Source organism: Metarhizium brunneum, chromosome 5 (genome assembly GCF_013426205.1).
Source record: "Metarhizium brunneum chromosome 5, complete sequence".
Classification (NCBI taxonomy): Eukaryota; Fungi; Ascomycota; class Sordariomycetes; order Hypocreales; family Clavicipitaceae; genus Metarhizium; species Metarhizium brunneum.
The window spans coordinates 3614068-3628638 of NC_089426.1; the positions used below are offsets into that span (position 1 = coordinate 3614068).

The 14571-nt window shown below is 53.6% G+C and overlaps 3 protein-coding genes across 3 annotated transcripts; 2 read left to right on the forward strand and 1 right to left on the reverse strand.

Annotated features, from left to right (window-relative positions):
• Positions 1 to 2730: 2730 nt before the first annotated feature.
• On the forward strand, positions 2731 to 4849 carry PAL1_1 (Protein PAL1; the record flags this gene model as incomplete). The annotated part of the gene is made up of 4 exons (XM_014686307.1): positions 2731 to 2758; positions 3050 to 3300; positions 3426 to 3954; positions 4014 to 4849. The coding sequence occupies 4 exons, from the start codon at positions 2731 to 2733 to the stop codon at positions 4847 to 4849; spliced, it is 1644 nt and encodes a 547-aa protein (XP_014541793.1).
• Positions 4850 to 6073: 1224 nt separating this feature from the next.
• On the forward strand, positions 6074 to 7362 carry G6M90_00g091460 (uncharacterized protein; the record flags this gene model as incomplete). The annotated part of the gene is made up of 2 exons (XM_014686308.1): positions 6074 to 6283; positions 6358 to 7362. 2 exons carry the CDS (start codon positions 6074 to 6076, stop codon positions 7360 to 7362), a joined length of 1215 nt encoding a protein of 404 aa, XP_014541794.1.
• A 910-nt stretch (positions 7363 to 8272) lies between these two features.
• On the reverse strand, positions 8273 to 13218 carry rgf1 (Rho1 guanine nucleotide exchange factor 1; the record flags this gene model as incomplete). The annotated part of the gene is made up of 5 exons (XM_066131400.1): positions 8273 to 8401; positions 8456 to 9303; positions 9377 to 12181; positions 12664 to 12840; positions 12957 to 13218. The coding sequence occupies 5 exons, from the start codon at positions 13216 to 13218 to the stop codon at positions 8273 to 8275; spliced, it is 4221 nt and encodes a 1406-aa protein (XP_065987525.1).
• Positions 13219 to 14571: the final 1353 nt, after the last annotated feature.

A 14571-nucleotide genomic window follows, 5' to 3' on the forward strand; every position in this document is an offset into this window, starting at 1 on the left:
ACTATGCCCCCGATTTAACGAGTTGATGAGTTGACGAGGCCCACGAGAAGGTGGGCAAGGTGGCATTGTACGGCGGGGTGCATGGCCATACCCAACGCAGATCTCACACAGTGTAACAACCAGGGCATAAATCCCGTAGATTGCATGGCTATTTGCGCCTTTTGGCGATGTGGAAGGCCAAAAAAGGGGTTGTCCTATTTGCACGACCCATAAATCGCTGCGAAAAGGAGGTTTGAACATTCCAATGCTGAGTATGGACGGATCCAGGGCATTTCTGCACAACGCCGAATGCTTCAATAGTTTAGACGGATAAGTCTCCCTCCTTGAGCGTAGTTTTACTCTTGCTGGCAATAGCGAGACCATATGTATTCCGCCCATGAGGGGATAATGACGAGGTTTTGGCCGGCGCACAAATTGGATTCTGCTCGGCTCGTCGTCCAATAGCCAAAATCAACGACACTTTGGTGAAAGCGATAACCTCTTCCAGCCATATGGGGTAAAGAACCCTGGGACAGCTGCCACTGTACATGGACCTGGGTGTGAATTGACCAGTATCCATGTCGGCGCTAACTACGTAGCGTTGATGTCGTCGCTCGAGCTCATCTACTGATGTATGTACGGAGCAATACTGTTCATCTATCAGCTTCTGCCATCAAATCTGTTGGTGGACCAAAGAGAATGATGCCCGGGGCAAAGGTGGGAATAATAAATAGCAATACCAGGAAGAACTCCGTACATATGTACACAGCATTGTGTCAGCCAAGCACCTGCCAGCCTAGGTCAGTAGCAGCCAAGTATCTACCCCATCGTGCTTTTCGAAGGACAGTACTCCGTACTCCGTACCTGGTAATCGATAGCTTGTGGAGTTGAACACTGGGGTCGTTTCTCGAACCATGGAGGCCTACCTACTTAAGTACATACTTAATTTGCCGTTCCATGCGCCTCTCTGAAGTGGTTGAGTGGGTTGAAGCGACATTTGAAAGTCGCATTTTGCAAGTTGGGCTTCAAAGCTCCTGCTGTTTTTGTTAGGCAGACACCAACCATACGTAAACGATCGTGGTACTCCGTACTCACGTGCCGAATGCTCAGTGCTAGAGACAGACTGGGACATTTGGACCGTAAATGTGCAAAATGTGCATATATGTGTATATTTGTGCTTGCAAATATTGTAGAAAACACCAGCACGTAGACGTCGATAAAGCCTCGTCTCAATTCGACGTCCTCTTGCATTTGCACAGCATCTATCCAGGAGAAAAAAGTGTTATGCTCACCACCTTGGAATACATCGCCCGCCACTACGATTTGGCAATACAAGACAGGCAGTGTCTGATCTGACCCGGCAATCGTTGAGGAATTCAGAAACTATTGACCTCTCGATTTTGGGGGTCTTCTGTACCTGACAACATTAAAGCGCCCGAGACACCATCATCATCACCAGGTGGAAGAGCTGCTGCCTGTGATCGAGCCGGCCTGTTGCATACCAGTGTTTGCCCAGCCGCAGCCGTGTCAGATCTTGGCTAAACAAGGCCAGAGGCAAGAGAAACAAAGCGGCCAAGCGAATCTCGTTCTGCGTTGGTACCGCCGGCTACCGCTGGCACAGTGACGGAGCAAGCGACGAGGTTGAAGTCTAGATTGGCCACGACGTTGAACCACTTTTTACTTTCTTGTCCAACTTTAATCGAGGAATACGATACAGAGGCAACGGCAGGATCCCAAAAGTCGACTTGACAGCTCGACAACACCCTCTCGCCGTGGCGCCGACCACTTGCAGCCAGCCCCGAGCCAGCCTCAAGCCAGTTCAAAATCGTGCCTGCGAATCTCTCAGCTGCTCGATCGCCCAAAAAGCAACCATTTGCCACGATCCCTGGTCTTTGGCACCACTAGGCCCCCCCACCGTGCATCTCAACTTCAGGACTCGGGCCCAGAGCCCATCCGGATCCCCAATTTTCACGCCGCCATTTCTGTGCGCAGAGCGGAACTACGCCCCCCATTGAGTTCTGCTCTCAGAGCCTTGGCCACGACGACGCGTCGATATCCCAGCAAGCCCATTTAGATAGACCCTGAGCCTCGCCTGCTCTCGTCTTCAAACCGCGCCGCTCCCATTCCTCACCATTGTTGCACGGCCCCTCAGATTCGGCCCTCAGGCTTCACTTGCACACTTCGAATCCGCTTGACGGCGAATCGACTGCATGACGAACTCTGCCTTGTTCCGTCTTGTGCTCGTCAACTGGTGCTCTTTGACCGACAGGAAGGGACGTTCGGCCCAGTGCAGACCGAGGTCGTACCAATATCCAGCCTGATCAGCTGCGTCACGCGGCACCTTGCGTATCTCTGGTCCCTTCTCCTAACAAACGGTTTCCATCCATCCTCGCGCCCCCTTTACGGCCCGCTGTTGCCAAGGGCTTGCGAAACGCATATCTTGTCGGCATCGGTTTTGGGCGATTGACGCACTGCTTCGCCCCTTCTCAAACGACAAACCCCTGGATCTTAAAGACGCCCCGCCATCTACTGGCTGTAGCCGCCCTTCTGCCCGTTTCACCGCAACGGGGAAACTACCATCGCGCCTTTCCTATTGGCATGATATCCGGCCTGTGCACCAAGGCCCGAGGAATTTGACCACCCACAAGAGGCCTTTCTTTGACTGACAGGTTTCTAATTTGTATCCTTTGTTTTTAATCGATTACGGACCACACTCTCCGGGGCTGCATTATTCCTTGCCAGCCAGTCAAAATGTCTAGCCCAAGCCCTTTCCAGCAAGGTAAGCTGTGCAGTGTGCTCATGGACGCTCGTGGGCGACGCATGTGCTCATGTCTGGCCATGACCCCTCTCCCTCCTTGGCAAGGGCATGGAGCATTCGTCGTCATTGACCGTTGTGCAATGCCCGCCGCTGGCATGTCTCCTCGAGTTCGGTGCGCGCATTGTCTGCCGATCCCCTTGATTTGGCTGCTGTCGTGGCAGGTGGAGGAGATTGTCGCGTTTCATCTTGTTTCGTCGGTTCGCACATGCATGAATCAGATTCCAAAACTAACTCTTTATATCTCTTGCATAGGGCAACTCCCCTCTCCAGGACTGTCAATCAACCTGTCCTCCAACAACCCTTTTCGCAACCGGGCAGCGTCGCCTGCCAGCCTTGATGCTGCCTTTGCAACGTCGACCAACTCGCCCTTTGACGACCCTACGCCTATCCAGAGACCTCTATCGCGAAATCCTTTCCTTGACCAATCCCAGCAACCTTTGAAGTCGCCGGGTGGTATTTCCAACAAGTCTGAGCACAAGTCGCTCTCCGCTGAAGATATATTTGTATGTTTGCGTGACCATGCACAAAGCCGCCGTCGCCAGCACGGCAACGGCCATCACACCAATTCGCACGAGACCGACAGAGTGACCAGGGCTGGATCGACCTATTGGCTAACAAATGTTTCCAGGATTCACTGACACTCGACGACACAATGCAAAACGATAAGTTGCCTCCGCCGTTGATTGCCCAGCGACGCCCATCAGACCAGGTTCCCGCTGCTCGTCCTGGGGAATCTCAACAGCCTGGCGACAAGCACCGACTTGCCAAGTCACAAGAAGAAGCCATGCGGGCAAGGAAACCAGGTCCAGGTCCAGGTCCAGGTCCAGGTCCAACACCCAACCCCGCAACATCAAGGTCTCCTCAGAGGAAACCGGTCCGACGTCCGCGACGAAATTCAGACTCATCCGTTATGGACTTCAATGCTCAGCCCATTACAGCCGAAGAAATGAAAATAATTGAGGAGCACCGCATGCGAGACCGACAACGCCGTGAAAAGACCGCTCGTGAAAAAGGGAGCCGGGATAAGGAAAGTCTGGAGGGCCGTGAGCCTCGTGACAAGGAGCGAGAGGGTAAAGGACGGACCAAGTCTGGTCGCCCAAGCCGACGAATGGATATAATCGACCAGCTGGATGCAACCAGCATATATGGCACTGGCCGTAAGTTGTATTGATCATTACTTGCATATTTCCCCATCTGATCAAACGTCGTCTGTTAGTTTTCCATCATGATGGCCCATTCGATGCCTTGAACCCGCATCGAAATAAGCACAGCAGCAGGCGCGCTCCAATGCAAGCCTTTCCCAAGGACTCTCTCAACAATTCACTGGGTGGTGCCGGGCCTCTTAATCGGAACCCGGATCATGCCACTTTCTTGGGTCACGGCACAGATGAAGCATTCCGCGATTACTCTGGCGGCACGAAGAACAAGAATGGATACAACTACCCAGGTGGCTCAAGTGCAGAGCCAGCGATTTTTGATCCCATCGCTCGTGGATCCCTGGTTCATGGAGATGAAAGCTACGGCTTAGGTACCTCTACCTTCCTCGAGGGCACACCTGCTGCACGAAGCGCAATCGTCCGAAGACAGGTAGAACAGCAGCAAGAGATTGTCGACAACGGTTTGCAACGCAAGAAGTCGCTAGCACAGCGAATTCGGCACATCAACAACAAACCCCGAGATTTTTCATCTGGCAGAATGACAAATCCCGACGCAGTATCCACCAAGCGATCCCCAGATGGCACGCCGTTTGCCTCTAGTGTAGGCTCCGAACCTAACCCTTTCTTCGCTGAGTTTAGCAAAGGTGAGGAGAGCATCAGTGTCAGACCTCGGGGCGGAGCAAAGTCCCCAGCCAGCCCACCAGCGATCCCCCGGAGGTTATCTGGATCAGCTCTGGAACGACGAGCCACTGCAGACGCGATGATGCCAGGGGAGGACAGCCCTCCTGCCAAACCAACTGGTATTATAGGTCGAATGAAGAGTTTGAAGGGTGGACGAAGGCCTAAGAATACAGACACCAACACTCAACTCGCAGGGTCTGGAATGGCAATCTAAACTGTTGCAGGGAAATGGTGGGAAAAGTAGGCATCATCGCAGCACTGACGCTATGACGCGATCTGTGCGGTACTGTCCGCCGTGACAGCAGTTGGAGGAGCTGCAAGTGACAGTGGTTCACACGTCTTCTGTCAGTGGTCTGGGAGAAGAGAAATGTGGTTTCTTGCGACGCCTGAAGCTCCAGCTCAAAACGGCTGTGCGCACTTGGCCGCAATTACCGGCAACCATGTGCGGGTTACGCAGCCTGCTACGATACTCAGCCGAGATAATTACTTGGCATCGGTGATATTCATTGTGTAAAGGCGTGGGAGGGAGTTTGGGAAGACGATAGAAGACTGGCGTACCTGGACCTAAATTGAGACGTCTGCAAAGCGTCAGTAGCAACTCGTGGTCATCTGTCGGCCTTCGATAGATTTGTATGCACCGTCGGGATCAGTTTCTTATCTTGTTGGGCTTTCTTTGAGATTGGAGGAGAGGGCACTTCCATGTGCGAAATACTTGGCAGATTGCTATGAGTAGACGTTTATTTTAAATTATGCTGAAAGTGCATCATCAGACACATTTTGGGCTGTTTACTACTGTGCAAGGTGAATGCTCGCCTAGATCCTTGCTCATAGTCACTCAAATGAAGTATCGTGAGACATGGCGCCTTGATGGCACGTTCAGCTAGCCTCCGAGTTTGTTCCAAAACAACATTTGGATCTGACCAAAAGACCAATTGAAATATGCTCTGATGACGAAGCACGCCGTGCAGGTACGAGAATTTCGACAAGGCATTGGCTGTGAAAGGCACACGGACATGCCCGCTCGAGAAAAATGAAGACCGACTAACGGCATCACCTTTTGGTAGCGATAATTTAAATACGATGTACAATGCTCGTCGAGTCTCAAACCCCTCCGAGTAAAAATACAACGTAGTTGCCCTTCCTTGCAACCCTTGCAGTTAGCCTTCATATAACTACTTAAGTACCAAGACATGACGTTGTCATCTTCCCGTCTTGGTATTGTCAACGTCTCCTATTGGCTGGGTCCGTCATGCAGCGTGTCGAACACAAGCTCCACCACCTGCCACATGAACTTGGCCTCGACATCAACATCGACTTTTTATCGACCGTGTGACCCAATCCGCGCTCTACATTCATCCAGTCCACGCAGTACGTGTAATATCATGTCCACGCATGTAGATTCAATGACGGGAAAACGGTAGCACGTCACTCGCCCAGCATGGACAGGCCACAACCCAAGCCCTTCCCCTTGGCTCCCGTGGCGGCGTCTATCCTCGCCGAACGAGAAACAGAGCGCAGGAACCATCTCCGCCAACTGGGGTATTTCAAAACAGCGTGTTCCGAAATCGACGATTACGTCCTGCTAGGTGGCCTAGAGAGGGGACACGTCGTGGGCTTGAGCGCAGAAGAGGAGTCCTTTGGGGTAGCCGTATGTTTCCCGCCTGCGCCTTGTTCGCCCCGTCTCGTTGTCTCTCGCCGTTGCTGACAGGGCCAGAAATGTAGCTTGGCCTGCAGGTCCTTTCCAGGGCGCTGCTCGAGCCCCGCCAACGGGCGCTGGTCATCACGCCCAAGCCGGCGGGCGTCATTCTGCGGTCGCTGAGGGACGGCGTCGCGGCCGAGCTGGCCCACGAGGGCGTGGCCCCGGGGGACGTCGAGCCGCGCGTGAGGGCGAGCCTGGACTGCGTCATGCTCTCGTGCGTGTTCGACATGGACGGCCTGTGGGAGGTCCTGGCCGAGCTGGACAGGAGGGGCCGGGCTTCCTCCCCCCCGGGGGGCCGTGTGCCGCCGTCGCCCGCTTCCGAGATTCAAGACAGCGAGGAGGACGAGGGGCCCTCGCCGCTCTCGCCGCCGCCGGCCGCGGAGTCGCCGCCCCCTTCCGTCATCCTCGTCACGCACTTCTCGAGCCTGCTCACGTCGCTCTTTGCCCGGCGCGAGAGGCCGGCCGCCCACGCGAACCTGTCCCTGCTTGCCTCGCGCCTGCGCCACCTCTCGCGCAGTCTGCCCTCGAACCCGCTCGTCCTCATCCTCAACTCAACCACCTCGTCTACCGACCCTCATGGGCCGGAACCAGGCAGGCACCCTTCTGCGGCTGCCGGCGGCGGCAGGCCGCTTGATCCCTCGCTCCGGTCGATATTCAACCCCCCGCCGCTCCCCATCCCCGGCTACGTGCCTACCTCGTCGAGGCGCAACAAGCCTTCGTTCGGGCTGGTGTTTACGCAGTTGCTCGACCTGCATCTCCTGGCTTCTCGGGTCCCCAGGACGGCGGAAGATGCAGAGGTCGCACTGGGGAGTACTGCGCTGGAGGCGAGGTTTGTTACCGTGGTGGAAGTGCTGTTGGATGAGATGGGCCTGTGGACGGGGAGGATGGGGAAGAGGCCGAATAGGGAGCAAAGATGGGCTGCAGTGCAGGTCGACGACGGGAGAGTCGTGGATGCGTTTGGGAAGCAGGAGATGGCCGCTGTGACGGAGATTCGTACATCTGGGGGGTTCGGGGGACGAAGGCCATAGCAAGGCTGTCATGTTACCGGCATCATTCATGGTCGCCTTTGGTTTGTGTTGGTTGCATGTGTTGTATGCAGACAGATACTTGACGACAAGGGCACACATGTTGCTTTCGCATTCCGAGCCGACTCTCGTAACAATGCTTCCGGAATTCACGCGCAAATTATATAAATCTTCTTTCCTATTAGGTTCCCCCTCCTTGAAACTTAAAAACCGCTCAATCGAAAAATGCCGAGTTTGCCTCGCAAGTCACGCGCAGTCGCTTAATTTGCCCTTCCAATGTACAAAACCAACCCAGCCGTAAGTCCTCTCACCCCCCCTGCCTGGCACTTCGCCCCCTTCAACTCGTCTACCTGGTATAGCCCTTGAGATCTAAACCTCCACCCTCTCCCCTGCGTGTCTCCGTCGTCTCCTGCCAAAACTATGGGCAAGGGACGCAACACCCCCGTGGACCTTCTGCCTTGAACAATAAATAGAGCGATGTCCGTTTGGAAACAAACTCCTCGCTGCTATGTATGCGTATGTGTGGGAAATAAAAAAAAAACACAAAAAGATAACAACAATACCTGCACAGTGGCATAGTCACAGTTCCACTTTTGTCTCACAGCACTTTGCGCCGGTGCCCAGCTCCTTGCCCAGCAAGAAGCTGGCCGGAAGAATGAAAGCAAGCCACCAAAGTAAACAACGTAAGACTGCAGGTTCGTCGTCGTGCTCTCGGTCCAATAATGAAAAGAAAAGAAAAAGAGGCCGACGCGGGCGAGAAGAGATGCGGATGCGATAAAATTAAAGAGTCGGCTCTCCCAAACTGCAAGTGATACAAGAAGGAGTCGATTGTCTCTTTTCAAAAGGGGCGGTGATTCTACTCTATAAGTCGTCGGTGTCGGAGTGCAAAGAATACCGTATCTCGTTTGGAATATCAAGAACTGCTTAGATGCGGGGGAGAAGACGAAGGGCCGCTCAAGATTTGGGATTTTCGGTCATTCTTCCAGAAATCAATGGCTTCGACAACGTCCTCTCCCCGCTCATCTTCGTATGCAAATAAAATCTGAATAGCATGTTAGCGTTATACACATGGAAATACGCGAATTGTCGTCCTCACCTCATGAGTACTGCTGTGAAGCATACGAATGTTCTTGTGGGGCACAATATGCACTGCACCGTTTTCAATATTGCGTAATTCGATAAAGTTGGGTTCAAACGCAAGGATCCAGGGGTAGCTGAGTGCAAAGCTTAGGGGCGATCCCTCCCAGTCAATCCGCCACTCGGGTCTTGCTCGCCAACCATTGCGGTTGACAAAAAACGAGAATTCAGAGTAGTTCAGTAAGAATTCTCCATTGAGACGCTCAATATGAATCGGCTTGGCATTCTCTTTGCGTGCTACAAAATCAAGAGAAGTATCTGCCTGATCCAGAAGTGATTGCGTCTCCAGAGTCTCGAGGGATACAACCTCGAAGCCTCGCGCACATGCAACGCATAGCTTCGACTTGAGGAAGTGAACTGACGACGACTCTGTGGGAATGTAAAACTCCTTGAATGGTCGAAGTTCGTCATGGCCACCGGCTATGAATTTGCCAAGGCCCTTCTGCTTTTTACCCTTGGTCATAGCGTCATTGGGCTCAAACACCTTGATAGTAGTTGACAATGCGGATGATTTGACACAGCAGACGAGATGTCGACCCAGGCAGATACCCGTCTTGAAGAAGCTGCAGTGGTTCTGGATCTTCTTCGGTCGCTTGCTCATGGCAGGCTCATCGGGGTTGAGCGCGGAAAGCGCGTATGACTGCAATGTCTTGTTGGATAACACCAACAGGAGTTGGTATTCTTCCAAGATGTCGATCTGAGTTACGTTGGGGGTTTCCAACACTCTTCTTGGGATCTGTGCCTTGTTCTTACGGTCTGATAGATAGACGCCGTTGTCTGTACCATAAAGAAGCTTGCGACCGCCATCTGCAAAAAATTAATCGTCAGTTTCATGTCACAGGTCAAAATCCTATCAACAACACAGCATTCCTTGACATACCGAACGGCATAACACAGTTGACATGGTTCGTGCCCACAAAGAAATTGCTCGAAATGACCGTCGTGTTGAAAAAGTCGGCACGAGCACGAAGTCGCTGCTGGGCATTGGCAATGAATTCCAACCACTTCTTCCGCGCTGCCTGGTTTGAAGCATAGAGGGTCAGCTCGTAGCCTGCCTTGCCTAAATGACGGAATGTAATCGGCCAGCCTTCACCCTTCCTCGTTTCGGCATTGTTTGCTCTGATCGATGGAATCAGACCAGACGATGAACGCTTCATTCCTTGACCAGGTATAACCTCATCCATTTCCCGGATGGCCAACAGTTCCAGCGGGATAGGACGTCGATAGGCTTTGAGTTCCTCGGTCTTGCCATTTTGCTTGATGCGGGCCAAAAGGACAGCGTGGTCGAAGAGGAATGCAGTAATCTCGGCAGGATCAGTGGGCGATTTCTTGAACTGGCTCTTAAACACCATCTCTCGTCCGTCTTCGGTAAGTCTGAGGTCAACTCGTTCCTGAGGCCGGAATTTAAGCTGTTCCTGAAGTCTTCGCAAGTTGAATCTATTCTCTGCCTTTCCAGACTCGGCATTGACTCTGCCCAAAATGTCTCGAATCATGGTTAAAACTTTGGGGATATCATCCTTATCAGGATTGCCTTCCTCCGTGTATTTCAACACATTCTCCAGCAGCAATGGGTATCGAGCGAGACGGGTGGTCGGCTTGGTAAGATAACCGTTGAGTTCCAGCTTTCTTGACTCCTTCCGTCGTTCAATTTCGTCCACAAACTTGGCGAAGAATGGATTCACGGATCGTTCATTCTCAAAATCAAATTTTCCTTCTAACTGCTTGGAACCGTAGTAAATAAATGGGTCGAATTGTGGTACGTAGTCGAGAAAGATGTCACCAATATTATGCACAATGGGGTTCTTTTGCTGTCGGCTTGTGAGGGACGAGGCAAATCGAGAGCTGACGGTATGGATACTCGGATGGTCAATGATATTGCTGAAGATGGTCTTGACAACCTTATCTCGGCGCTGTAACGGGATGGGCGAGGCCTTCGATCGCAGAGGTATAATCCAGAAATCGCGAAGATACTCAAGATCCTTGACAAAGTCTCTTTCAGTATAGCAAATTTCGGATATGACTTCTTGTCTTTTCTTTTCACGTTCACCGACTGCATCGGCAACTTCTTTCGGCACGGTATTGATCCAAAGCTTCTGCTCGTCGGTTTGGTCGACCTCGTCGTCGTTGATCACTGCAGTATCATTTTTTCGGAGGCCGGAGCTCGCGTTCAGGTTCAGCCTAGAAACCTGTTCTAACCGTCGTGGACAAGCAATCGAGTAGCAAAGCTGATCTCTTGTGCAGGTGGGGGAGTAGCATTCGGTCAGCAGCACAAAGACACCATTAACAGGGGGCTTTTCCTCGGGCTCCTCCATAAGGGTTTCTTTGAACTGATACATTTCGGACTGCGAGTCTCGCAGCCTGTGCTCGTATGTTACATCGTGGAAGAACTTTTGAGCATCTAGGGCACGACCAAGCAGGAGGGCCAAGTTACGATCGGTGGTGCGGATGATATATGATAACACGTCCACCGCCTCTGAACCGCTGAAGGCATTCTTGTACGTCAGTTCATTCTTGGTGCGGTCCCCAGTAATGATTTTTCGTCGGAAGCACTCAGCGACTCTTGAGAGCAGTGCCGGATAAACAAGCGGAGGGCGAATCTTGGTGGCGGTGGATGGCCGATCGCTCTCGACGGACTTGCTCCTAGAGGGTCGGCTTACGAGCGTCATGGTGTCGGATTCGGAAGGTGTAATTGTAGAGGCTGCGGTGGAAGCCATAGACATAGTCCTGGCGTGTTCTGGGAAGCCAACAGACGAGGCCATACTGGTGGTTCGTGTCTGGGATCCCGGGGCAGTATGGTAGCCTCCGTTGGGGGCATACCCATTGGACATTGACACGTCACTTGGCGCCCTCCGGTTTGGAATGATGCGGCCGCTCATTGTTTGGTGAGAATCTCGATCCATGGGGTGATAAGAGCCGGTCATTGACATGGAACGGTCGTCATGATGGCGTTCGGGGACAACCCGGCCCTGTGCTGTTGTCCTGGCTGAATTGTGATTAGAGTAGGCAGCTTGACGAAATTGATTTGCCGGCGATTGCTGGTATGAACTCGGAGGCGGCTGATACATTTGCGGCCGGGGAACAGATGCTAGAGACTGTGAGCGATAAGGGTCGCTATTCATTGCAGGCCGTGGGGGCCCTTGATATCCGTTCTGAGGGCCATATCGCGCGCCTGCAGCCTGCGGTGGCGGACCTCGCGACTCCATCCGAGGAGGGAGAGGGCCGCCGGGGCCCTGATATGGTCGTCTCGGCTGGTGTTGCTGAGCGTATTGTGACTGTGATGAGGGCGGTGGGTGCCCGCCCGAAGCCGCTCTCGACCCCGGATAGTAGCCGCCTCCAGCATTTGGGTCACTTGGTACAGGTCTTCGTTGCATGGGTTCTCGCTCGCCGTAGTAACCTTGCTGTGGTCTCGGCGGCGGTTGACGTGGCATGCCAGAAGCCGTAGAAGACATGGTCTGCGTTCTCTCCGGCTCCATGGGGGGGCCGGCAGATGACGACGTCATTGTCTGTGATCGTCCCGGGGGAGGAGCACCACCAAAGATATTGGAGTATGCGGCATCTCGTTGGTAATTGTTGGAATCGGGATAACCACGAGGGGGCGGCGGCCGTTGCTGAGCTCGAGGATCATACGGGTGATATTCAGCCATGATGTAACTCTGCTCAAGGGAGTTACCCCAGAGAAGGATCTCTATCAGTACAGACGTCAATATACCGTGGGCAAAAGGGCTGCCAGGGCAAGGAGCAGTCGCCCACAGGGGTGAATGGTGAACTACACAGGAGTGTTTGTGCGGTTGGATCTAAGCGTGAGGAATTGGGTGCAAACTGACTGGAAGTAGCCTTCAGAAGCGGCCAGCTGTGGAAAGGAGAAACAAAATCACCAAGCGCAGCTGATGCCCAGGCCGCCAAGGTCAGTCAAGCGGGGATCCCAAGGAGACGAGAAGCACGAGTTCTGATGCCGCTGTCGACGTTGGCAGGCAGGACGCGAGGGCTTCGTGGGATATGTCGAGGATGCGCACGAGGGAGAACGCGAGCCACGAGGCCGGTGTGCACTCGTCGAGGGCTCAAGTGAAGTGGTGCTCACACGGGATAGGGCGTGATATGCCGCGGTCCACGCACAAGAGTAAGTTGAGTAATGCGTTGAGCGAGCCCAGAGCGTTGCCCAGAGCGTACCGGCGGGAGGTGGCGCGGTGAAGTGAGCGGCGGCAGCAGCAGCAACGGAGAAGAGATTGTCGTCGTGGAGTGTAGCCTCGCTGGCCCTCGTTTCGATGTCGTCGACCACTTGAGCAGGCCGAGTGGAAACAGGTCGACGTTGGACCAGGGCCGGAGGAGCAAGCCGGAGGAGCAGCACTAGCGAAGCGGCGACAATCAGCAGCGATCAAGTCGGAGCAGCTCGAAGATTGACGGGACGGTGCTGGGCCAAACGCTGCTGCTTGGGTCTGGTTTGGGCTGACAGGGCTGCTCACGTCGGCTGGCTGTGTCGGGGTCAATGGCTGTTGGCTGTGTCCTCTGTGCTCTCTGTGCTGGCTGGCTGGCTGGGCGCGGCTCGGTGGACGAAGGGTGGTCTCGAGAGCACCGCACACCAGACATGCAACCATGGGACTGGGCCGTCAATGGGCCTTCAATGTTGAGTCTGTGTGGGTTCTGAAAGGCCTCGCCTTTGGCTGGCTGTTTGGGACCTGCGACTGTGGATTTGGTGGAGGGTGGAGGGTGCACATGTGGAGCCATGAGGACTGCGGACTGTGGATTGTGGATTGCGGATTGTGGAATTTGCACGAGACTGGACTGCCAAAAGGTGAGCCAGCGACATTGAACTCTGCATCCAATCGACGGGTCCCTCGTCCCCTTGCGAGACAGAGCCATCAGGCCAATTCTCAATGCTACTCTTCCTCGCAGCCCACGAACGAAGCTGTGTCTCGGAGAAGCGGGTATCAAGGTGTGCAAATTGGCCAATGTGAGCTCGCCGGTGCTCGACGGGGCAACGTCCACGACGACGTCTGGGGGATACAGTCCACATTGCAGGAGTATTATTACTGCGCCGGGCGTTGTATCGACCGTTGCATCAACGTTGGAGTTATACATGCGACGACGACTTTTCCTTCTCCTCCTCTCAAATCTGCATGCTCGGGAGCCAGCCCAAATCAAATTCGCATTGGGGACGAGGCGCAGGGCAACTCGGAGTTCGGAGCGCCCAAGCTGGTCTCGAAGCTCCATGTCGGTTTGATGGGGGGGGGGGAGCCAAGATGAATTCGCCTTCGTTTAATCATACATGTATGCTCCTGTTGCGGTGCTGCCCGGTATCTCATGGGCTGTACAACTGCAGACAGAGCGAGTAAAACGTCAGCCCAAAGACACCTGCCGTGACGGAATCATGTCCAATCTAGGGATTTACAGACTACGGAGCAGCATGTGCCCGGATTGCAACAAAACAAACCACCATCCGCTGGCAATATATATCTCACCTTTGCCCCCCAAATGGCGCCGCCGCCACACGGATAGCCCATTGCCGAGCATCCACAGCTGCTAGATGTACGCATCCCAAGGATTTCTGAGCAAGACGCTACCGAATCTACATATCCCACGTGCACCCTTTTGAGTTTGTCTCTTGGCTGTGTTGCGCTGTGCCTGCTCTTCCCCCCGACCATCGAGTCTCTATGCCCGGGGCTGGGTTTGTCAAGAGCCAGCAACACATGTTGCACATTCAACTCCAAAGGCTCAATGACGGGATTAAATTTCAACGGGAAGAGTATCTGAGGTGCTTACACTCTAATATAGATAGTACTCTCAAAACCCTTTTCTTTTCCCTACCGAGGGTGTGGAATTGTAAGCGGAACTGGAAAAGGCATATGCGGCAACCAACGCCGTCGAAACCAACTGGACATTTACTAATTAACCAGGCAGTGCAGATTACACGTCAACTTTTACGGAGTCCAAGTCCCTTCATACTGGTCTTCGAAATTCTATCAGACAGGGTGTTGATGCCAAAATGCACCGTAAACTCGTCCACATCAGACCACAAACAGCTTAATGCTGGGTGCAACTGCCACCCCAAGTGCAGGCTATCTCTTTTCATCTCGGCCC